Genomic DNA, 25,239 nt, shown 5'->3' on the forward strand with positions numbered 1-25,239 from the left:
CCTTTGTTTCCATTATAAATTATAACTGTTGGGAGAAGACTTTCCGGCTGAGTTGCATTGCAAACAGCAGCTCTGCCATGGCCAGGTACCATTGAAAAAGCATGTTATGTGTGTTGTACCTCCTGGCAGTCGGAGAAGCTATTTAGTGTATTTACACAGAATGCCGTTTTGTGATTGTAACTAGCTTAAAATTCGTATAGAATGCTTTCTCTGGACCCCATCCTTAATTTGCAGACCTACCAACCAAAACTAAAATTTCACCATGTGAGGAGAGGGGGTGGGACTTTGGAGGGGGCAGTGCCTCGTGCCAAGAAATACCCAAGAAACACATTTGCCCCGCCCGTCCCGAAATCCCCGCCTCCAAAAAAGGCTCGCTGACGTCCTGGGGTGCTTCACAACATTAACGAAAGTCGGCAGTTCAAAGCATCTAATAACGACCTGGAAATCCAGAGTTTTTAGCTCGTTTTCCCTGCCACCGTGTGATATCGACCGCTCACCATGGGCCCGTGTGAAGGGAGCCGTGTGATATGGCAGGTCTTCACCTGTCTCCTTTATATCCTTCTTGCATTCGTCTTCTACTGCAGTGCTTTAAGTGGGATGAAAAAACTGGGGGGTCTCTCAAAGGGTGCGGTCAATGTAATTAAGGGCGTGGCTTAAAAACACGTAAACTAAAAATCTGTGTTTAGCACAGTGTGCCACCCGACTTGTATTTTGTCGTTGCGTCCAGATGTATGATACAACAAGTAACATCATACCTACAACAAGTCAGGACTATTGGCTTTGTCAATGGTTGCTAGTTGCATAAGAAATAAGCAGCAACTATGGCTTGTACATAATATTGAAACAAGCATTTGCAATGCAATAGGTCTCGCATTATTAAAGTTTGAGCTATAGGCATTGCTAATAATAAAGCCACACCAATAGCTCAAACATTAATTAATGCGAGACCTATTGCATTGCAAATGCTTGTTAATATTTCTTCAGGGTTGCAGGCGTTTGGAACACGTCCTCTACTCCCTTGAAGCAGAAAATCTAATCCCCTTAACAAAGGTGCTGAAATGTCAAGGACTGCTATTCTTTATGCCCATAAAATAAGCAACTTGCAGCATGTAGTCTGCATTTTAAATAGTTCATTTTGTCTTGGAGAGAAAGGAGAGAGAGAAAGCTCCTAGAAGGATGTAACAATGAGTTGGCCATGCTGTGGATTGAAGCTGCGGTGCTCAACCTAATGAACTATCTTATATACTGTTCTTAAGTGCTTACACATGCTTTTAAAAGTACATGCCCCCTTTCACATTGACCAAAGAAAGAAGATTCTGTTCCATGTAAGGCTTTTCTAATCCAGTGTTTGGAAGGTCGGAACGTTCTTTAAAACGTGCAAGGAAGTTGACTAACAGACTGCTAGAAACCGATTTAATTGAATACATAGAAATATAGAAAGAGGCATGCGTTGTTTTTTTAGAGTAACTGATGATGGCTCCTGTCTGCAGCACCAGATTTTGCAAAGGTCCACCCTTTCCCCTTAAATTGCATTCTCAGAATCTATTGGAAGTGCTAGGCCCAAAAAATATTAAGTGATGAAAGATGCTCTATACATTTTTATAAGAGATAGGCCATGTGAAGTTGGAAGCGTAAGTACCAATAGCCATGCAGAGTGTAAAGTCTTCCGCAGAACACCGCATAAGTACTAGCCAGGATAGTTCCTAAGTGTCCTTCAAAACCTCTGCCTTTTTTGAGCATTTATTTGGCAAAAATGCTGTAAAAGTCACCATTTGGTACTGTTTTTTATCGGGGTGAACGTCTACCCGAACCTATTTGGTAGGTTCACTAACTTATTTTGCTTCTAAGTGGGCCTGGTGCAGGCACTGAAGACAGTGGGTAGTGTGATGGTGGCCCAGTGGTGCAATGGGCCGCATTGGTGGTGAAAGTGGGAGATGACCTCCTTAGAAAAATGTTGGGCAATTGCACTTATTTATTTATTTGTTTATCTTTACAAATTAAATTAATTTGTAAAAATAAACAAATAAACATTAAGCACTGGGCCCTGTTATATATAGCACTTAGGAAAGAGTAAAGGGAAAATCTTGGGGAGAGAAGAGCGGAGGAAGAGCAAGAAGGGCGCCAAATTTAATTTCGCCCGGGACGCTATCTTAGCAAAGAATGGCACTGCGTAAATGGTCGTGTTCTCGGATGTTAAGTTTTAGCTGCTAAAAAGATAAGTGTAGATCTGCATACACACTCTGAAAATATAGTTACAGAAAATGGAATAGTAGAGTCCAGTTCTACATTAAATGTGAAAGATCTTGGGGGCATATTATCAAGCAAACGGCGTGAAAATTATCGCCGCTTTAGCGGCAGAATCTTGCCGCTAAAGCGGCGATAATGGGCTTGATAATATGCCCTTGAGAATTTCCGTAGAAGCTCATGTTCTGGTGTCAACATGGGCTTCTATGGGAATTCTCAAGGGCACATTATCAAGCCCATTATCGCCGCTTTAGCGGCAAGATTCTGCCGCTAAAGCGGCGATAATTTTAACGCCGTGCTTGATAATATGCCCCTTGTTTCTGTTGGGTTGCACTTGAAATATGTTCTGTTAAGGGATGTTTTATTTGGGAATGTATCAAACACAGGAATGTCCCCACACGTATTACGTCACTCTCCCAGCTGCGTTGGCTACCGACCTCTCTCTTGACTCATTGCTCTTCCTAGATCACACCCGCTTTAAGAAATGCTGTTTCACATTTCAATCGCCAATCTTAAACAAGCATTTGCAATGCATTAGGTCTCGCATCTGCGAGAGTTTAAGCTATTGGCATTGTAAATGACCATGCTTTTTATTTGTTTAAAAAACCAACACGGCAGTAAAAGGCGTTGTCATTTACAATGCAATAGCTCAAACTCTTGCAAATGCGATACCTATTGCATTGCAAAAGCTTTTTTTGTTATGATCGGCTTCATAGTGCAGAATTGCGGCAACTAGGACAAAGGATTTAGAGGGGCAAGTGAAAAGGAGTGTGGCACTGAGGAAAGAAGAGAAGATTGGGATCCGGGTAGGAAAGAAGTAAGACGACCCATGCAGCTCTCGAATCATTCATGGAGATTTTAATAAAACTGAGTGGGCACTTTTAAGCTCCAGGCTAGAGCTCAAATACCCCCAAAACAGAACACTTGTAAGCAATTGCCACATACCTGCAATATTTCCCAAAGCCCTCACTGCGTGCTCAGAATGTCAGGAAAAATTTGCAGTGGCAGCCGCGAGGGAAAGCAAAATATGTTGGTTGTTTATCTTCATTACTGCAACCACACGAAAGGCAAGCTTCGCAAAGATATTATACCCTGGCCACTGCCTATAACAAGCATGCTTGCACATTTGTTTCCTACTATGACAAACACCTAAGGCGCCGAGGCATTACCCTCACAAAGCTAACCAACTCCACATGGAGAAAAGCACTCGATTGAGTACAAATACAAAACAAAGGCATCTTGCATGTCCAATCAAATGACTGCCAAACATTCATCTTAACCCATTATTTGCATTGTATGTCAGAAGACCCACCGGTCTAGGGCATCCTGAGCAACCCAGAGCCATTGACTTTCGTTTGCTAAAACATATTGACATTCTTGCAGCAGGCTACAATATTTCGCAAAAGTCTGACTCATGAAGCATCTGAATTCTGTGATTACTTCAGAAATGAATGGCAACCATCAACACAGTTAATATCAATGTGGTACCTTGGCCACCAGTCGCACATAAAAAATGTAAGTGATTTCAAATACCGATACAGGGGCAGCTTTACTTTATCAATGACCATTAGCACACTCAAATTACCTGAACAGATTACTCTTTCGAAGACACTACAGCCTGAAAATGAAACCGCGGCCATAAAAGAGAAATTTGAGTCACACGGGTAACATGGAAGGGGGTGGGGGGGGGGCGGTGAGTGCTGAAGCAACACAGGGAAGCCTGGCATATGGTGAGCACTATCGCGGCCGCTTTGATGTTCTCAGTGGCCGCGCGGCTCACTGAGAACATCAAAGCGGCCGCGAAAGTGATCAGCAGGCTGACAAATGGTGCGCGCGCCCGGCGCACATGCACTGTAGTTGGCGACCTCAAAAGCACTAGTTTGCACTTCCAAATCCCACTTTCCATAGCTCTCGCCAGACCAGCGCTAAAGCGCTGGCTCAGGCGAGACCTAATAACGTTCTCCCCTGACCCCTCCCTCCCTCAGAACCGCTCAGCAACCATGTGACCTCGGCGCAGGCCTCTTGCCAAAATCTCTCAGTGCAAAAGGCATTCATAGCCTGACTGAGAAATTCACCCTGCTGTGCAGTACGAGGCAGAAGAGTCTGGTGGGGACTTTGTCGGTTATAGGCGAACAGTCTATAAGAAGTGACACCTGACAGGAACTAACAAATGCCGTATAGTAATATGAACAAATGCAATTGGATATAGCCTTTTAAATGGGGCATCCAGTGGAAATACAAAAAAAAATCTATTTCTCTCTCTCAATTGCTTTGTCATAAGCAATCACCAACAGTAAAGACTTTTGAATGTCCTTTTGACGATGACTGACTGGACTTTGGGACCCATAATGACGTAATTTACTAAATGGCCCTTTTAAAGCTATGTTGTGAAGGGAAGAGGGCGTTTGGAGTCCGGGACCGACCCCTCAAAAATTTCTGTAGTGTCGCGGTCTAGTTGACGCGCACTACGTTACGGCAGGAATGCGCGTAGCGGCCATATTGGACGCTACTGCGCATGCGCGAGTCAGCGCGGCGCGAGAGAAGCGATCGGAGCTTGTTGCCCGGCGCTCTCTCGGATGTGTGACGCCCAAATTGAAATAAAGGCACATTTATAACAGTCCTGCCTCCAGCACATCATTGGGGGGCACCAGCATCATTACAGTGGCGACGAGGCTTGGACAGAGCGGACCCTGTTGATCCCCAGTGAGGGAGGAGCCCCTAACCTGCAGGAAAAACCGGAGGGGACGACGTCCCACGCGGAGAGCAGACCTGGAAGGTAGAGGACGGACACCAGCACACCGGGAGAGCGCGGCAGTGGCAGACGGACACTAGAGGGAGGCACGTGAAAAGCAAGTGTGCCGACCAAGAGGCAGAGAAACGTAAGTGGGCGAACCGTAGTGAGGCGCAGCAGAGACCCTGGCGGAATCGGGTGGAGACGGCGCAGGCAGCTCCGACGAGAACCCGACGACCCGAAGAAAAGGGGAGAGGACAGAGGCGCCAGGCAGCCCGAGGAAACAGGCGGAAGCCAAGATGAGTGCGCAGGCGTCAGCATTAACGACGCCAGTCCCGTTCCTTCCAAGGCCAGAAGAACCCCAAATGAAATGGGAAGACTTGAGGGAGTACTTCAAAAATTACCTCGAAGCACTGGAAGACGAGAACGAGGAGGCGTTCTCCAGCGCCAGGAGGAAGAGGATACTCTTACATAACCTGGGACCAGAAGGCATACGGGTGTTCCAAAACCTAACACCGGTCACCAGACAGGCAGCGGACACCGACGTGTTCAAACACGCCATTGAAGATTTGGACAACCACTATTGTCCCGCAGTTTGCACGTCCAACGACCATTACAATTTCCAGCAGAGGAAGCAAGAAGCGGGGGAAACGATAGACGACTACGTGGCGGCGCTGAGGAAACTTGCGATAACATGTAAATATGGGGCATTACAGGACGAACTCATTAAGGACCAAATAGTAATGCATACGACAAGCAAGACAGTACAAGATAAATTGTGGGCGAGTGGAGATGCGACGCTGAAAGACGTGATAGCCATAGTGAAAAGGGCAGAACTAACTAAGCGCTGCGCAGAAGCAGCAAAGAGAGACCAAGCCCCGAGACTTACGATAAATAAGGTAGACGACGCGGACCAGTATGGAAGAGGAAAAACGGCGCCAGGAGAGTACAAAGGGCCATACAAGGGGAAAGGAAAACTGGGACAACCGTGGAAGCAAGAAAAGGAAGGAACGTCGAGGTGCTACAGGTGCGGAAGCCCGAACCACGCGGCGCACGACAAACGGTGCCCCGCCTTCAGAGCCAAGTGCGCATTCTGCGGCCTGGTTGGCCACTATGAGAAGGTGTGTCGAAGGAAAGGGAAACAACGCGCGGTGAAATTCGTGGCGCAGGACATAGGAGAGGAAGAAGAAGGTCAGGAGGAAGACGATGAAGTCCTATGTGTGGAAGACCAAGTACTGGGCATCGACGGGAGAAGAGCGCGCAAGCCCCAGTGCGACATGCTCATTGGAGGAGTAGGAATCACCATAGTGGCGGATTCGGGGTCTCCCTACACGATCGTCCAAAGATCCGTGTGGAACGAGAGATTCAAACACACACTTGGCTCACGTCTAGAACCGCCCGACATACGACCGGTCACCTACACGGGGGAACCCATTCCAATGGTAGGATTCAGGAGACTGCTGTTCCAGTTCAAAGAACGCAGCGCCCACTGCAAACTATACGTCGCGGAGAAGGGACCATCAGTCCTTGGGTGGATGGACCAAGGAGAGTTGGGCGTACAGCTGAATCCAGGAGGAGACACCCAAGTGCTGGTGACTTTGGATGGAGAAGAGTCGACGGCAGCGAGATGGCGGTGCGAACACCCAAAAATATTTGGCGGCAAGATCGGTAAACTTGAGAAATTTACCCACAAGATCGTCCTCAAGGAGAACGTCAGCCCCATTACGCACAAAGTAAGGAACATCCCGATCGCTGTGAGAGAGGCAGTGCAACAGGAGCTACACAGACTGAAGGACGGAGGAATCATTGAACCGATCGACAGCGCAGAGTGGTTGGCGCCACTGGTAGTGGCCATGAAACCGTCAGGCAAGGTGCGCTTATGTGTGGATCTCCGAGAATTAAACAAGTGCATCGTGTTAGAAAAATTTCCGTTACCATGCATAGAGGAAATGCTGGCCCGCACGAAAGGCGTGAAATGGTTCTCCACCATCGACCTAAAATCGGCATACCACCAGGTAGTGCTGCATCCCACGAGCAAGAAACTGACGTCATTCATAACGCCGTTTGGATGCTATCAGTTCTGCCGCATGCCCTTTGGACTAGCATCCGCAGCGGCAGTGTTCCAAAAGCTAATGGCCCGCCTATTCAAGGGTATAGAGGGGGTGCAATACTTCCAAGATGATATCCTAGTAATGGGGAAGGAGCTAGAAGACCACAATGAGAAGCTGGAAGCGGTATTAAAGATCTTGGAGGAAAACGGACTGACGGCAGAGTGGGAGAAATGTCATTTCGGAATGACATCAGTCACATACCTGGGGCATGAGATAGGAGAACACGGGATAACACCGAAGAAAGGGAACGTGAAGGCTATCTGTGACGCGCCCCCGCCTACATTCAAAGAAGAAGTAAGGTCCTTTCTAGGGATGGCGGAATACTACAGCAAGTTTGTCCACCACTTCGCCACGAAAACACACAACATGAGACAACTCACGAAGGACAAGACGGCGTTTGCATGGACGGAAGAGGCGCAAGAAGAGTTTGACACGGTGAAACGTGAAATCAGCCAGGCGATCCCGCTGCATGGGTGCGATCCCCTGGGTAGATCGATACTGATGACAGACGCAAGCGAAAAAGGGTTAGGAGCGGTGCTCATGCAAGAAAGACAAGAAGGCGGGACGAAGACGATCAGCTTCGCGTCCAGGACACTGACAACATCGGAACAAAAATTCAATGTGATCGAAAAAGAGATGTTGGCCGTGGTATGGGCCATGGGAAAGTACCACCAGTTCCTGTGGGGCACACGATTTCAAGTGAAAACGGACCACAAACCTCTAGTGAAGGTTTTGACGTCAAGTGGCCATGCCAGCGCAACACCCCGGATAGCGAAAATGACGCTAAAACTCTTGGAGTATCGGTACGATGTGGAGTACATACCGGGCTCGAGAAACAAGATAGCGGATTACCTCAGCAGGGCGTCAGCAATGGAAAACGCCACCAGCGGCACCGAGGAAGAAGACGAGATGGTAGCCCTGACAGACGATCCGGAAAAGGCCATCAGTAGACAGGAGTGGAAGGATGCGTATGCAGCTGATGGAGGCCTGGAAGACATCAAGAAGTACATCGTACGAGGGTGGCCGGAGAGGAGACAACAGAGGCCCAAGGTCTGACAGTTCTACGAGGTTAGAGAGGAGCTGTCGGTGGGGAACGACGGGGTGTTCGTATATAGAGGAAATAGAGTGGTTCCACCGGAGAACATAATGCCGGATCTGCTGTCTATAATACACGAAGGACACCTGGGAATCGTGAAGACGAAAGCCAGAACCAAACAAACGTATTGGTGGCCGGTGATGGATATGCAGGTGGAGAGGCACGTAAGAGACTGCGTGCAGTGCCAAGGAGCTGACAAGATACTAAAATCGATGAGGCCTGCTCTAGGAAAGTTCACGAATCCCAGTAACCCGTGGGAAGAAGTGGCAGTGGACATCTTGGGACCTGTACTTGACGATCAGGGGATACCCAAATACCTATGCGTGTTGGTGGACAAGTACTCAAAGTGGCCAGAGGTACACATCCAAGAGGTAATGGACACTGACACAATACTGCGTTTTCTCAAGGCGGTATTCCTCAGGGAGGGCATCCCCAGAACCATAATCAGTGACAATGGTCCCCAATTTACCTCGGACAAATGGTCCAGATTCGCGGAAAAGAACGGCATTCTACTCAAGACACACGTCGATATATCACCCGGCCAGTAATGGACAAGTAGAAAGGTTCAATAGGGTGCTCATGGGCTCCATACAGGCTGCCATCACTAGGGGCAAAGACTGGGAAAAAGAAGTACAAAGTACAATCTGGGCATATCGCATCACCCCCACCTGTACGGGGTACAGCCCCTTCCAAATCCTACGAGGAAGGCAACCCTTCACCAGAGACAACGTTGCTTGGCAAGAGAAGACAATCACCAGCAAGTGGTCTCCAGCGGTGGTACAACACAACCTGGAGAAGGCACAACGCATTTACACTGAATACTACAACCGCAACAGAAAGGTGAAGGAGACAGCGTTGGAAAAAGGGGAGTGGGTCAGAGTGAAGCTGGCTGTTCTAAAGCGAAAGGGAGAAAGCAAGTATTCCCCACCCCTAAGAGTGGAAGAAGTGTATGACCGAGCAGCGTTGCTCAGCGATGGAAACGTGTGGTCCCACGACCGTATGGCCAAATGCAACAAAATCTTACAATGGCCCCGGGAGGACACGGAAGGGGCAACACCACCAGAAGGGGCGACAAGGGAAGCAGGAGCTCCAAAGGGAGAGTGTGGCGAGAACATTGATGAAGAGCAAAACGGTGAGAGAGACTTACATGAAGGACTGGCCACGGAGGAAAGGACCCGGGAAGGGGGTGAGAACGGAGAGAGAGAAGGCCAGGGCACTCTAGAAGGAAGAAGGGGAAGCCCTGTCGCAGAAGGAGGTCAAGAAGGACATACTACCCCGGTATGACACACCCGGGTTGGGCGAGCGGTGGTGAGACCATCCAAGTTTAGAGACTATGAAATGGACTAACCATCCAGTCAGGTACATTGTGTTGTGTGGTATAAAAGGGGGAGATATGTAGTGTCGCGGTCTAGTTGACGCGCACTACGTTACGGCAGGAATGCGCGTAGCGGCCATATTGGACGCTACTGCGCATGCGCGAGTCAGCGCGGCGCGAGAGAAGCGATCGGAGCTTGTTGCCCGGCGCTCTCTCGGATGTGTGACGCCCAAATTGAAATAAAGGCACATTTATAACAGTCCTGCCTCCAGCACATCATTGGGGGGCACCAGCATCATTACAATTTCTTCAAGGATCCTGTTAGAAGCAAGCAAAATTCGACAGAAATAGGTATCAGTTTCAGGTGGACCTGCAGTTCGTCTATGTCTTGTATGTTTATGTTCGTCTTGTGAATAGAGACGCACCTGCTCCCGCGAGACTTGAATTGTGTTTACGATTCTCTGCCCTGCAGCGCTCGTGTCTCCCGGTAGCGCCCCCTTGGCTACCTTGTGGCTCTGTTACCAGCCTCCCCTGACCTCCTCTGTGAGACTCGACGTGCCCTCTAGGTGCTCTTTACGACTCTTATCAGAAAACTAAAGTGCCCACCACAGGCTGTATTGATGCCTGCCTCCTGCAAAGCTACCATGTTTTTATTTTGCTGATGTGTGACATTTTTGGCTTTTGAGTGTACTGATGTGTGACATTTCACTGCCATGTGTGCAAAACTTTGACTGACGTCTTCACCACTAGAAGAAATTGCAATCATGTAATAAAGAGTTCTCGCAAATTAGCCCCATTTGTGTATCTTAAACAGCTGCAAGGCACGTTTTTGAGGTGCACATAAAGGCCACTAACTGGTTTGCATCGCATAATAGGGTTGTCCTGGGTATATTTATGACACTATATCAAAAGTAATTTCTTTGCTTTCTCGTGCAAACAGTGTTACCTCGCAACAAGGAACACTCGTTATACTGCATAGCTTACAAGCGGCCCCCCTTTTACACGAGCCTTGTAAATCACCAGTCAAAGTATTTGCTGACAACTTCACAGCATGGGTGCACACATGAGGAACGTGTATTTCTGTGTATTATAAACACGAGTTCAATGTAGGGTTTTGTCTTCTACTTCAATCACTAATACTGCTCAAGAAATGACCCATCGAAGGGAGACTGACAGTGACAGCCAGGGAGGTCTCTATGCTTAGTGCTGCCTGTTAGTCTGTCTGTACACGCCCACTTAGACCCTAACACCCCACAACACTACATTAACCTGTTGATTACCAGTAGGGCTACTGGAATTATGCAATTATGCGACTGTGGCGTTTTCCGCAAAATGAGGGACTTACTCATTTGCCACATGATCCATTATCTGCTGCATCAGCTGCTGATTTTAACAAAAATAATTGTTTCCAGCTCAAACGGATCAAAGTTACTAAAAATGTGGCAACACCTGACCCCGCCCAGTGGCACTTTACAAAGGTCGGCTGGCCAACTTTCAGTTTCTTATTGCTATATTTGGGTGTAAAACTGGTGCTGAGGGGGGGGAAATATTTTCCATGTGTAAGAAATGCAAAAATTTGAAGGTATATCACAAATATGCTGCATTACGCCGCATAATTTGCCTTTTCTTGGTGCCTTATGTAGTAAACCATGCTGCATATCATGGTCTTCCCCTGCCACATTCCAGTGGCACTGTTTGGCACTGCTGCATCATTGATCCGGAGGCACTCTCTGAAATCCCCAAACCACACAGGGTCAGTGTTTTATTCTTAAAGCTGAATGTTGCTGGCTGGGAATCAAATGGAATGGACACACCCCAAAAGCACGTTTTCTGAGTGTAGTGGTGAACTGCAGCCAGAGATGCTTAAGCATTGTCTGCCTATACAGGAGCATTGCCACTGTCCTGGTCCTGTAGCAGGAAGGAGAGTCTGTGTGATCAGGCTGCACATGTTTCCATGAATGACTTGAAGCTGTTGTAGGTGGGTCTGATCAAAGGACTGAGAATGATAGGCATTCATTCAGGAATGGGCTGAAGCCTGGCTGCTGATCGGCCCGGTGTACCTAAGGGCGGGTCTCACCTTCTTCAAGCATTTGAAAACCTTCAAGCGCATGTTGTTTTTATTGCCTGAAATTAGTTGATTTGTTTGACAGATTTCCAGTGGTGCAATGAGGGAAAATAGTGAAACGCGTTACCCTAACCTGGCATGCGTGATACTTGGAAGGGCTGCTCCTGTAAAGCAAGATAGTTTACTGCACAGTCTGGTGGCTGCTTCTTACCGACCTCCTAAGAATTGTCGGCTAAAGACTGAAATATGGCATTTGTGTAAATTATACGCAGGTGTCTGCTTCCGGCGCTCAAGCCAGACCTGCTGCGTGTAACCGGCATAGGGGACAAAAGTGCCTTTCTTATGAAAGTTCGAACTCTTACCGAGTAATCTATTTGTTTCAGTCACCGAAAAACATCGACTGAAAATCTAGAGATGGTTTCATGTGAAACAAGTTATAGAAAGGAAAGTGGAGCGGTTCAAAATGATAAAAAGGCAAACAGAAGAACGCAAAAGGAAAATGAGAGGGGGAAATTAAAGCAAAGAAGTGAAAAACAAGACAGCAGTGAAACAAGACAATTCGTCCAGAAACACAAAATAGAAAATTAAACCCGCGGCGGGAGAAGTGAATGTGCAGAGAAAATGGAAAACGACAAAGATGATTACATTAAATGTGTTGTTGGGGTAACGAAAATTCAAATGTGAAAGTGGTCGGGAGCATGGAAAACTACAATATGGCAAAAACATCGTGCTTTGATAGTACAAGGATGAATATGAAAAAATAGATGACGGCGGAGGAAGAAAAAAAGTTAGCATTGTAAAAATAAATACATCGAATACTCCTAACAGTATAAACAAGCGGCAGGGAAAGCGTTCGCTTTCACTTTCGCTTGAAAAACAAAGAAGCCCGCGAGTGCGCACCTGCCACTGCGAGCTATGTGCTTTCAATTATCGCGCCCATGTCTCGGCACGATAATAGAAACCACATGGCCTATTGGTGAAAGACACCAATAGGCCATGGGCGAAGCAATGCGCCCGCCTTTGGCCAATTGCGTGCAGTCTTTTATAAAAAGACGCACGCAAAGGCCATTCGGGTAGCACAAAAGGAAAAGCACACGCACAAGCGTGTGCGATTCCTAGGTCAGTGCTGAAACCCCGTTTTTCAGGTACTAAAAGTCTTGCGCTGCGCGAGCAGTGTTGCACACTGCAACGCTAGGTGCGAGACCTAAAAACTTCCCCTTAAAGCCCTGGTGACACCACGACAAGGTTGCTGCTCCTGAGTCTCAGAAAGAGAAGGGAAATCCAAAGAGAAAATTACTCTCTGTAAAGGATTTCCCTTCCCCTACAACGCTCACCACGCGCACATCGATGTGTCTGCTGTCACTGCAGTCTGGAAAAACATGGACTACCTGTGCCAGGGCACAAAACAGAGCCCGATAGAGACCCGTTTTGAGGCCCACTTAAAAAAACTGCCAGTGCTCAGACCCGGTGAGACCCGGCCCACTTAAAGCCCTGCTCTACTGCATTGCTAGCTGCCCAGCATCTCCACTCGTACCAGCAGCCAGTATCACTCCCTTACTTACTTCGCACTGCCCACTGCCCAGTATCCCAACCCCACCATTTTAATGAGGGCAATCAGGTTCTGTTAAAATGCCCTAGCAAGCTTCATTCCAATACGCTACCTGGTTGGTCACCTGCATTTCATTGTTTTCCTGCCACCAGTAAGTAGATACTGCTCCAGCTTTTAAACAGGGGCTGGCTGCTCTCACAGACTGCTGCAATGGACCTACCTAAAGTCAGTAGCGGCCAGCCCGGATCGGGAGTGGCAGGGCAGGCGGAGATTGTGATGTAAAAATAAAATAAAAGTTTAAAAATGTACCTTCTCCTCACTCTCCCGCACCACACCGCACGTCGTCTCAGTCTCTCCTCTCCGGGGCCGGGACAGAAAGTAGCCAGGCTTCCTCCACTAAGCCAATCACAATGCTGCAATGCAGCTTTGTGATTAGTCTGAGTGCCGTGGATCTGTGCACAGCGAAGGAATGGGGCCTGGGCATGTTCTCCACACAGGCTGTAATGCAGCCTACATGGAGAGCAGGCAAAGTGCTCCTGACTGTTTTGGACTAACACAGAGGGCCGGCCAAACAGTCCTTGCGCACTTGGAGTGTCCAAACCACTCCTCTCCTGCCATGAGAGCAGAGTATCTCCGCCCGCCCCACAAAGCTGTGCAGCAGGAACAAATACAATGATAATAACCTCAAGTTATTATCATAGTATTTGTTCTTTCTTTCACTGCTTTGCAGCAGTGGGGCGACGCTCGTCCGTCTTAGCAGAGGAGCCTCTAGTCCAATAATGAACAACATTTAACAGAAAAAAGTGCACTTCTCTCACTGTAAGCTCTCAGAGTAGCTACAGTTTAGTTTATCATAAGATCTGAAGGTACTAGGGTTAGAATGGAGCAGATACAGCAAGCAAGGAAGGACGTGCTATACAAAAAGATGAAGCTGATCTTTTCGGGATCACATGCACCCAGGGAGGGTGACTCCTCTAGATGGCGGTGTGGGAGTGTGATGTGCTTATCAGAGTTCTTCATGATTTACTCTGCAGCATTCCTTGTGATAGTGCAGGCTCTCACGATAGTGACAATTCACCACAAAGTAGCTTGGGAGCATAATGCAAGTCTATTGGCATCTCTGCAAATATTTTTGAGTGGCTCCAGGCACTCCCACTACCTGCTGCATAACTGCTATAACACAAGCGGCTAAGGTTTACTTCTTTTGAGACCTTCAGAAAACCCTTCAGGCAGTAGCAAGTTCCACCACCTTTGCCTGTAGGAACTCTTCCATTCACTCCAGTACGCTCACAAATGTTTGCCTGAACTCAGGATTGCACTAATTGACTGCTGCTCACATTCACCCCTACCCATTCATTCTCTTCTGTGCTCGGTCCCCACTGCACCCATTGACCTTGCATACTCACTCATTTCTTATTCTTCATTCAGCTCTTTTTTTTTTAGTTTTTTTGTTCTTTCTCTCGCCTTTCTTATACCCCCCTTTCACATTATTCTTACCTTTGCTCCCTGCTTCTGCGAGGAGAGATTCACAAAGCCAATATGTTTTCAGCTTTTAGGTCGAAGCCTACCAGAAAGCACAGCTGTCTCGTTGCGTAAAGACATCTTGTGGAAATTCTGAAAGCTTCCCTGGGAATGCATTCCAGCCATTGCTAGCAATGGCTTTCCAGTTTGTAACTCATATTTTCTGGCTTTTAATTTGCTGGCTTTTTTGTTTTAGGGTGTCTAGCATGTCTTTGTCGAGCCCGTGGAGCAGACCTTGTTCACCACCGCTCCTTTTATTCTTCAATGAGTCCTTGCTTCTCTGTAAACAGGCCTTTAAATGGTGTTCTTATCTTTTCACATTTGCTGTGCTTCAAAGACAAAGGTAAAATGTCAGACTCTGTCTTTCGAGGGAGCTTGGTGTTTACTTTTTTTCCTCTGACTTCATATTGAGAGAACTTATGTGACAATCATGTCAGATAATGGGAAAGAAAAATATTTTTTCTATCACACAACAAAATGTTAAATATCTGTAAATGAACTGCTCAAATATTTAAGAATATATCTGAAATATGAAAGCACAAATAAAGCAAATTTTTTTGTAATTCCGAAGTGTGGTGGAAACAAATATTTTAATATGATCAAAACAAATCAGCACACTAGATGATGCCATTTCCACACATTATCAGTTGTGCGCGGCACAGTTTTATCTCATAGATTGTATGTGCAAATGTAATTATCATTTCAAATGAAAATGTGTTTACTCTACACTATGCCACTCGACTCTACAACACTCTGCTCCACTCTATGTCCCTCCACTCTAAGCCACTCCACTCTACTACACTCTACTCAATGACACAACGCTCCACTTCACACTACGCCACTCTATAGTACTTCACAGTTGGCTACTCTACGACACTCCACCCGACTTTACTCCACTCTACATTATGCCACACTACTCTACTCTACTCCAATCCAATACAGCACTCCACTCTACATCACTCCATTCTTCAACACTTTACTCCACTCTATGCCCCTCTACTCTGTGCCACTCTACTTTACTCCACTCTACTTCACCCTGAGCTACTCCACTCTATGGCACTCTATTCCACTCTATGCCATTATACGCCACTCCACTTTATGCCACTCTATGCCACGCTATTCTACAACTCTACTCCACTCCACGACACTCTACTCTATGACTTTCTACCCAATTACACTTTATTCCACTCTACTCCACGACACTCTACTGTACTCCACGACATTCTTCTCTACTCCTTAGCACTCTACTCTACAAAGGTCTACAACAGTGCACTCCAATCTCCTCCACTCTTCGCAATTCCACTCTACGCCACTCTCCTCCTTGCATAGGCGAGACCTATTGGCTTTGCCAGTTCTTGTTTAAATTAAAGCAACTCTTCATTAATTAGCTATTTTCCGGGTCTGCTTGTCCAGATTGGTGAGTGGCTAAATATCAGACCGAGTCAAAGGTGAGGTGCATGGATGAGCGCATTGATTCAACCATGCTCTCACACTTCCATCCGGTCATCCACCCATTAACTCATTGTTACATTCATCCTTGTGCACATAAAAACTCACCAGTTGAAGAAGCATTTACAAATACAAAAAGGCTTCACGTACTGGCTTTACCAATGCTTGTTCTCAGATGGAATAATAGTGTAGCTGCTGAATTTGATAGTGATACCTTCTGGTGCCGCAGAAGCTTTCCCTAACACAAAATACTGAAGCCAAAATGCATACACGGTCCCTTTAAAGAGGGTTTTCTCAAACACAGCTGCTCTTAATACAGGAGCCACAAAAAGAACATCTGGGCTGTCTAGACATGACCCCCGTGGGATGCATTAGCGTCGACATTATTTGTTAAAGAATGTTAGCATCATGTCAAGGTAAACGTGTCAACAAGTGTATTGGTCTCTGCCCCTTTCTACTGTTGAGTAGACAAACCAATCTATCCAGCAGTCTCAAGTGGCTGCTGCAAAGACCACCAGTTTAAACTGTTATGAGAACTGGACCATAGCAAGTACATACCTACACATGTGTCTGTAGATTACAGAAACATCTCTGGAGTTAAGAATAACACAACAATCAAAAGGAAAATAAATTATAATTAATAATTAATTAATAGCTTTATTACCCTCTACCTCCACCAATTGTACTGGGCCCTCTCCTCTTGCCTTATATCTACAAAATGCCATACGGCTTTTCACCGAACCTAGGTAAGACAGCAAATAAACAAAAGACCACTGTTCCACAAAAATGTTTTGATCACTTGTTCGGTGGTTTCACAGACATGCATAAAGATAAATTTCTTAAGGACATCCCATTTTACTGGTCACTGAAACATTAGTCTGGAATCCCCCTTATTACCAATGTGCGCCAGATTTTGCACACTCTTTAACAAATCCCCTGTCAAAATCTTTTTGTGAACTTTGGTCCTGATTTGTTAATTGGAGCCAAAGTTATTAAAGACCCCCAAATTTGATTTTCTATAAGGAAGGTGCCATACTAGCTAAAGAAATGCAGCTGCAACTCTTTAATATGTTTGTAATAAATAGTCTATCACCCTGAAAAAGGCAGTTAAGTTATGGTTACAAAACATAACCTAACCCACCAAAACTGGCTGTGGACCATACCAAAAACTGCAGTGAACTTATAGCCTGCACGTTGCTTACTAGTGATTGGTTTATTTGATGGCTAGCCGTCCGCCTCCTGTGTTTTCCCTCCCCTGAAGTATAACCCTTTTACTATCATTTTGATTGACTGACTCATCATTCCACTGTTTACATTTTAGAAACCCCTTTTTGATTTTCATCAAACACTCCATGAGAGTGCGTGTTTTGTTGCACTCTCGTGTGCTCCTTCCCCTTTCAAATACCCTTTCCTATTTCTTCTTCTTCACCTGCCCCTCCATTGTTCCTTTACTCCTCACAACATAACAAATTATTTTATTTTGCATTTTTTGTTTTTACAGGTCCATTACTCGGCCTGGGCGGTGAACTCTGCTCCGTTTGCTGAGTTTTCAGCGCTCTGCGGAGCTCGCGAAGTGCAGAAAACTCTGCTCCGCATAGTGCAGCGGAGTTTTTTTCCCTGCTCACGCTCGCGAATGTTAAGTTCGTGAGTGCGAGCTGCCGTTCGGTTAGAATTTCTACCTGAGTGGCAGGAAGACCAGCGCGGACGGCAGTTTGCACTGCACTCCACCACTTGCGGATCTCCGTGGAGGTTTTTGTCACTTCGCGGAGTTCCACTTAGCAAAACTCTGCAAATAACGCCCAGGCCTGCCCTTCACCTGCCTTTTTCTGCTGGGCTCCCCACAGTCCAAATGCTCCTCTGCTGCCTTCCGGCTCCTTGGCCTCACCTGTCCACTCCCCCCTGCTTACTCCGTCCCCACCTGCTGGTTCATTGCATCCCCCGATCTGCTCGTTTGCTCTTCCCTCACCCTTTAACAATTTTTTCAGAGGGCCTAACAACTGATATTTGCTGCAGGCCTGCTCGCATTCCGAAAAGCTCTTTCACGCTACAAGAAACCTTTTTTAAAAACACTGATCCAATTGCCATCTGCTATCTTGGATCGGTAAGTAAAAAGTAAAAGAAAATGGCGCCTGCATCAATCAGCTGGTGCACACATGCCTAATGATGCATGCATGCACTAATAGAATGACGCACTACAAGCAGCAACCTGTCAATGTGCTTTTATGTTTTTTAGGTCTCATCTATCAGATAGTGCAACCTGTCAGGTTATGAAAGACCTATTGTGAGCTACAGTAGGCTTATAGCCCACCCCCATTTTTAACCATTGGTTGGCTTTGTTGTCATTTTAATTTGCTTGTTTCTTTTTCGATAGCTTGGCTTCCTATTTTTTTCATGTTTGTCCCTCCTCCGTACGATCTTTTTGATTAGCTGACTTGCATCCTTCAATTTCTCAAAATAGGGAGCAACTTTTTTAATTGTTTAATTCAGCACTCCATAAGAGTGCCTTTGTTTTCTAGCTGTTTCTCTTGTGTGTGGCTTCCCTACTGAAATCCCGCTCGCCCATGGTGTGTTACTCCTCAAACCTCCTTAGCTTGGTTGTAAACACACAACAAGAGGGATATTTTTGCTGGGGTATGGCAGAAGAGCAGACTTTAAGGACTGTTTTTGTTTTTTTTCTCCTGTATTACACATATTGCATGAAAAAACAACTTTTTGCTCACAAAGGCTTTTGAGGCACTGGGGGAAGATCCCTCTGCTGCACACAGCTGGCGTCTGAGACAGAAGGTGTACTTAGCATGACACTTCTCCTGGGAGCCTAGAAATCTTCTCCCAGAGACCCAAAAATGGCTGAATGTTGTAGAAATTAAATTAGACCATGGCAAGCTGGCACTCCCATATTTTTTTTAAATTCTGTTCAGAGTTATCTGTGTGAAAAATATGTGCAAAATAAACCATGCCATTTGGAAAGACTGAAAGCATTAAATCCAGTGTTCAGTTTTGAGATACTAAACAATATGTTTGTTTTTCTTCCTGTATTCTGAAATGTTTTTTCTTTCACTTTTTTTAAACAATACTTTACAAACAAACATTGGCAAAGCAAACAGCTCAGCACTCAAATTATGATGGTGAGAATGTTGGCTTTGCAAATGATTATTTTTTTTCCTGATGCTGCAGAGCATAGGCAAAAAACATTGGCAACATCAATAGGTCAACAAAACGAGACCTAAGGGGTTTGCCAATGCCAGATAGCTTTCACCCACGCCAATACTTCATTCTACATGATTGGCTGAGACAATAGCCATAGTGGACATCTTCCACTGATTCAAAGACTCTGAACAGCAACTCCACATAACCTCCAGCCACAGCATAGGGAGTCCTCCATACTCCCCATTCGGTATTTATGAATCGGTAAATATAATTTATCTACATATGGCCCCATGTCTTTGGTACAACTGAGACTCAGGCAAGGGAGAGAATAATGGATTTTTCTTTCTCTACAGCTGTCAGTGCTGTCAGTCCCACACAGAGTCCCAACCTGCCCTGGAGAGAATTGTTCAGTGAGGCAACAAATGTGCTAACATCTGGCTGTGCTTCAATGAGTTATTAGCCTTTTAGCAAGGAACATATGGGGAATGAGGCACACTTAAGGTATTAATAGGACAATACTGCTCAGTTCATCTCAGCAAAATTTGTTACCTAAAAGATTACTATATTTTGAAGTGAAACTTTATAAAACATCCTTTTGACCATTTGAATGTACTAGATGTTTTAAAAAATACTCAAATGTTATGCATTCTTGGTTATTTTAATTTGACTTTCCCTATACAAACATTTCATACAGGACCCCGTTTCTCGACTCTCGCTGGCACATCTAGTGATTTCACACCGAGGGGGATCACAGAACTGCGGCCATCATGTCTCTAAGCAACGCTTTCAAGGCTGTCAGCAACACTCCAGGCATCATCATTTGGAGAATTGAGGTATGCAAAGACGTATTTCAAGACATGTTTATAACCTACATCCAATTAAATTATATATTGTGTTTGGAAAACAGACACTGCCCATAGACACTATTAATGTCTTAGGTACCAAGAATCAGCATCTAGACAGAATCAAACATATTTCACCCTGTTGAATTCCATATTTGGCCATAATGGAGGCAGCACACTTTTATATGTGGAACAGTAAACAATCCAGTCTAAAAGTTTGAAATTCTATCACATCTATGCAAAAGGAGCTTAGTTAGAAAACAATTAGTCACATTTACCTCCAAATTGAAATGATTAATTTTCTTTTCTAGTAACACATTGTTTTCTTTAACTATCAAAAAGTTAAAAAAAGATTTTATCACAAGTTTCAAAAATATAAGCTTCATTTATACACTTGGCCATTACCTTCACTTGCCGTGACTTCAACTGGGAACATTTTCTATTTGAACTCCAGTGCTATGACATTTGGGGGTTAATGCAAAGTTGTCCTAATGGTACAGTGTAGTGATGATAGTCTGGCAGGTTTCTGTCACCCCTCTTTCTCACTTAAAACGCGCAAGCACAATCATCATATGTCCAGGCAGGATCATTGCATGCCAAAGTATAGACTCTTCCTGTAGCTACTTCTGAGTATAAGTCTTATGCTCAGGAGTAGCGACACGTGTTGTTTTGGAATGGACGGATATGATATAGAGTACCTTATGCAATTTCACAATATGCAGGTAATGATTCAAAAGCTGTTTGCAGGGGACTCCAAGACCCACAACATCCTGCTGTTGATTTACTCGAGGTCAGAGAAGCGGGGCCAATAGCATTGCTCTATATAGAACACAGAGGACATCCGCTGCGCAGGGTGTAATCAGGCTGTGCCCGGGCAAAGCCTGACCAAGGGCGGACCTGTCTTCGCCTGTCATTGCCTGGAGGAGACTGGGCTGAGCCCCCCATCATGATCTCTTCATTGAAAAAGTACTGTTCCTTGGGTATTGCTCAATAGGGGAAACACAAGGCGTGTTCTATTAAACCGGCTTCTGCTAAACCTGCAACTTTGGAGGGTTTGAACGAGTAGTGGGGTCATTGACAAAGAAATCCAGTTGGCAAAGAGACCGCTCTCCTTCTCGAGAGATTCATCAGAAGGTTTGCCTCCATTGAATGGGTCTACTGCTGCACTAGCAACTGCCCAAGGTTGTGCCCCTAATAGGGTTCTGTCGGGTGGACCTAGTGCTGGAGTGTCACAGACTATTGTTGGAATGCCAGCTACTTTTGAGCTAACTGATAGGCACCCCCAACAACAAAAAGAAAGTGAGGCGGCCAGGGGCACAAAAGAGAAGGGGGAAGGGCAAAACGAAATCAGATCTGATAGAGGCTGAGATGTCTGATGTGGAATCTACAGACAACCTGCCAATCCAGAAAGTAGCTATATCACAATTGCAGATTTTGCAGACATCAGCACACATGACCACGAGTTCCCAAGTAGGGAAGAAATAAGGCTTGCCCCATCAATAGCCGACTTTTGAAGGGGGAGAAAACACGGGTGACAGGAGAATGGCGAGATCCTAGACACTGAGATCTAAACCTTTTCGAGCATGTAACCTTCCCCTGGCTGCTTGTTCTGGTACTTAGTAATGTCCCCCACCTTAGAGTTTGAGCTGTAGAAACAACGAAGCAACTAGTGAAAAAAGTGACACATTGCCTACACAAGAACACCAAACCCATGGGTTGCTTATTCAAATAAATCCTATTCGCACGCAGAGTGGATTGGATGGCCATTCAGGATAAGGAGTACCAGGGTGACTGGGTCATTGCTAACTTCAGGCACCCCTCCCCACTCACCCTGTCCTACTCGATTTTACCAGATGCTATACAAATATTACCTCTGGGCTTTTTCTATAGGCCACAGGGTTTGCCACTTCCTGCTATACGACCCAATATCCTTGCCACCAAGGTTCCAGAGCTCAGTAGCAATCAATTTACTGTGGTAGCCACTCTGAATGACAATGACAACGACGGACAGAGGGGGCATAGGCCAAATTCTACTACCTCCAATTTTTCCGAATTGTGGGATAGAGTTGGCTGTTCGATTCCCGTTTGTTCCATTGAAATTGCTGTTGCATCATAAGTAAGTAAGGATTTATGGAGCATATGAATGCCGAGGCGTCTTGTCGCTGGATAAGCGAGGTACTGTGTATAAAATCAGGTGAGAGAGCGGTACTGTCCCTCAAACCAAGGAAAAGGGGCCTTGTATGGTTCCTAGCTTGTGTGATTCACTCTCTACCAAGAATTATAGCACTTACAACTAAGGTAATCTCATGATGTGGAACATACCGTTGAGCATGAACCCAGACTCACTACTTCACATGGAGGAGGGGTCTGGGCCCCTATACCGTGGAAACGCATTGTCTGCCAGCTGCAACGTATGTGGATTATAAACCAAGGTGACAGAGATTGACTGGTGCCTCTTTATAGATATCCTTGAAATGTGCATGCTACAGGGCACTTGAGGAGGGACATAGGTTAGGCTTTCCAAATTTTCAAGTCCCTGCTCAGAAGTGACGTGCAGGCGTCCATCAGGCGGCCCATGTAAATGGGTCAAAACCTCCCTAGCCTGTAGTATCAAACACATTTCCATCCATTTCTATCATTTATTAATTTGATAGATTACGATATCGGTGGGAAGGCTATCCTGTTGGTCAGCATTTATCATAGAGGTACTAATTCTGTGGATTCGCAGATACTGAGCCAGTTTAGTAATTGCTTAGGTGAGTGCAATGAGAATGCAGTCATGGTTATTGGATGAGATTTTAACAACTTAATCAAACCCTCCAACTTAATAAGTGATATAGTGAAGGCGGAGAACGAATGAAGGGGCAAAGAATGGTATAATACAGATTGCTGAACTAGGAAGTTGGGTCTCTTGGACACAATTAAAAATGTCAACATGGAGAGAATAAAAGAAACAAGTGAGTCATATTAAAACAATCTGGATGGGGAAGTGAAGCAGTGGGAAGGTCTCCTACGGGCAGCAACAGTAAATGATGCCAAGAGCTTTTGGTTTATTGTTGCGCACAGGGACTGCACAAATTCTTCAAAAGCCGGAAGTGCATATCCAGGGCAGCGAATGGATCAATAATTTTGAATCGTTATATAGTGATCCTGTTGAAAACCAAAGCTTTTCACAGGCAGTTGATAGTACATATTAAAGCAATACTTCATGAGTGGATATAGTGTTAAAGTTTTTCTTATCAGACACTGAAAGCACGATAAAGCCCAAAAACCTGGTAAGGCTCCTGGCTTGTATAAAATTCCAGCCGATCTTTTTGCTTATCTGAAATGGCTATTTGGATTCCTTATACAAACACCATCACTAATGCCATAGCGGCTGGTGCCCCCATTTCTAACACGTGGAAAGGAGCGGAGATAGTGCTGATACACAAAAAGGATTTATGTAGCGACCCAAGCAACTATCGTCCAATTAGTTTAATAGACAGCATGCAGAAGATCTTCTGCAGGCATATTTTGGACATGTACACAGCTTGGATTGCAGATAATGATGTCTGGGAGGGGTTTAGAGTGGGAACTAGCATGGTGGATCAAGTCACACATTTTTTACAGAGTTAATGGAAGGTGGTGGAATTTGAAGGAGGAAGCATCTACACAGCCTTAGTTGCTCTTCGAGCAGAATTGGATATGGTACCAAGAGAGTAACTATGGATGGTAATTCACGATTTGGGAATCCCGAGGTAAATACCAGTGCTGCTAAGGAGGCTACATACCGACAACTTTGTGCAGATTACATGAGGGCGCATTGGAGAATTGACAAGGATAGTCATGATACAGAGGGTGGTTCGCCAGAGCTGCGTTCTGGCCCCCACTCTGCCCCTACTCTTCATTGATAGTTGTTTTCGATTTTCTCTTCAGTTGCCCCAACGATGCCCCCTAGTTGGCTGTAGAAAAAATTCCGGCCTTGTTATTTGCAGATGATACCCTGCTAATGTCTACGGCTGGGATCGGCCCCAAACTTTAATATGGAGGTTTGTCCTATTTTGTTGTACCCATGAGACGGAGAAACACACCTGTAAGACCAAGCTAATGGTGTCTAACCCACACAAGAAATCCATGGGCAAGGTATCTATAGGTGGAAGCTACCTTGAAAGAGTGAGGGAGATTGATTACCTGGGGATAAGGATATCAGATTCACACTTGTGCCCGGAGCAACTTCTAAAAAGCAATGCCATCCTAAGACGTAGAGGATTGCTCGTATCTAAATTCTTGAGGCAAAACTTGTACCAGCCTATATTGCCAGCTCTCGAGCTATATAGAGCTCAAGCAGTTAGTGGAGTGGTTTATGGATCTGAACTATGGAGGCAATGCAGTACTTGTTGCTTAGAGAAAGCGGAAAACGCCTTTAGAAGGTCAGCGCTGCCTATCCACAGAGCACACCTTTGCTTCCCTTAAGACTCGATTTGGCGATAGAATGTTTAGCTGCCCATGTGAAGCTGAGGCCAATTTTATATTATGCTTGGGAATGGGCAAATAAAGATTTAGCACCTTACAGGGAGTGATTGCATAAAATAGTGGGAAGGAAAATACTGTGGTTGACCTATGTTAAAAATTTACTTATAGAGCTCGGCTTGCCAAATTATAGGTCAGATGTGGAGTATTTTACAGCTGGAGCAGGACACGCCATTAAAAAAAAGATGTTGGCATTGTTTCTTGACCAACTACGTAGCGTGCTCCCTGGATAGGCTAACCGACACATGTCTTATTTCTAAATGGGATTACAAATTCAAAGCAGAGCCGATAGTGAATAATTAAGGAGGCTCATTTGCATTACCATAGGGTGTTAGGATGCCCTGCATCACTCTGTTATTGAAAGTGCAGGGTCCAATCAGACTCTGTGTAGTCAATCCTACAATAGGTGTGTGTGACACCAGGCCTTCCGCCTGCTACATCGCAGGACCAATTTGGTTTTAATTTTAATTTAATTGGATTTAACCCAGATCTCTTGACTGGGGGAGAATGTTTGCATTGTCAGCATTCCGTCCATCATTTGTTTGTTGTAACGCTTTTCGCCCTAAGTGGGATGGGTATGCCCAGACGTGGGTCCCGTGCTCACTACGCCACTGGAGTCAAGCTATCCTGGCTGATGACGGCTGATAGCCAGAAACCGGT

At 45.6% G+C, this 25,239-nt stretch overlaps 1 protein-coding gene across 2 annotated transcripts in view; it reads left to right on the forward strand.

Annotated features, from left to right (window-relative positions):
• The window catches only part of AVIL (advillin), a 289,261-nt gene that overhangs the window by 51,223 nt on the left and 212,799 nt on the right, over positions 1-25,239 (forward strand). For both annotated transcript variants that reach the window (XM_085600802.1, XM_085600801.1), the window contains exon 2: positions 19,923-20,061. In XM_085600802.1, the coding sequence (XP_085456928.1) occupies positions 19,996-20,061 (66 nt within the window). In that variant the 5' untranslated portion in view covers positions 19,923-19,995. The remainder of the gene's footprint in view (positions 1-19,922; positions 20,062-25,239) is intronic.

The sequence above is a fragment of the Triturus cristatus genome, chromosome 4_2 (assembly GCF_964204655.1).
Source record: "Triturus cristatus chromosome 4_2, aTriCri1.1, whole genome shotgun sequence".
In the NCBI taxonomy this organism is placed as follows: Eukaryota; Metazoa; Chordata; class Amphibia; order Caudata; family Salamandridae; genus Triturus; species Triturus cristatus.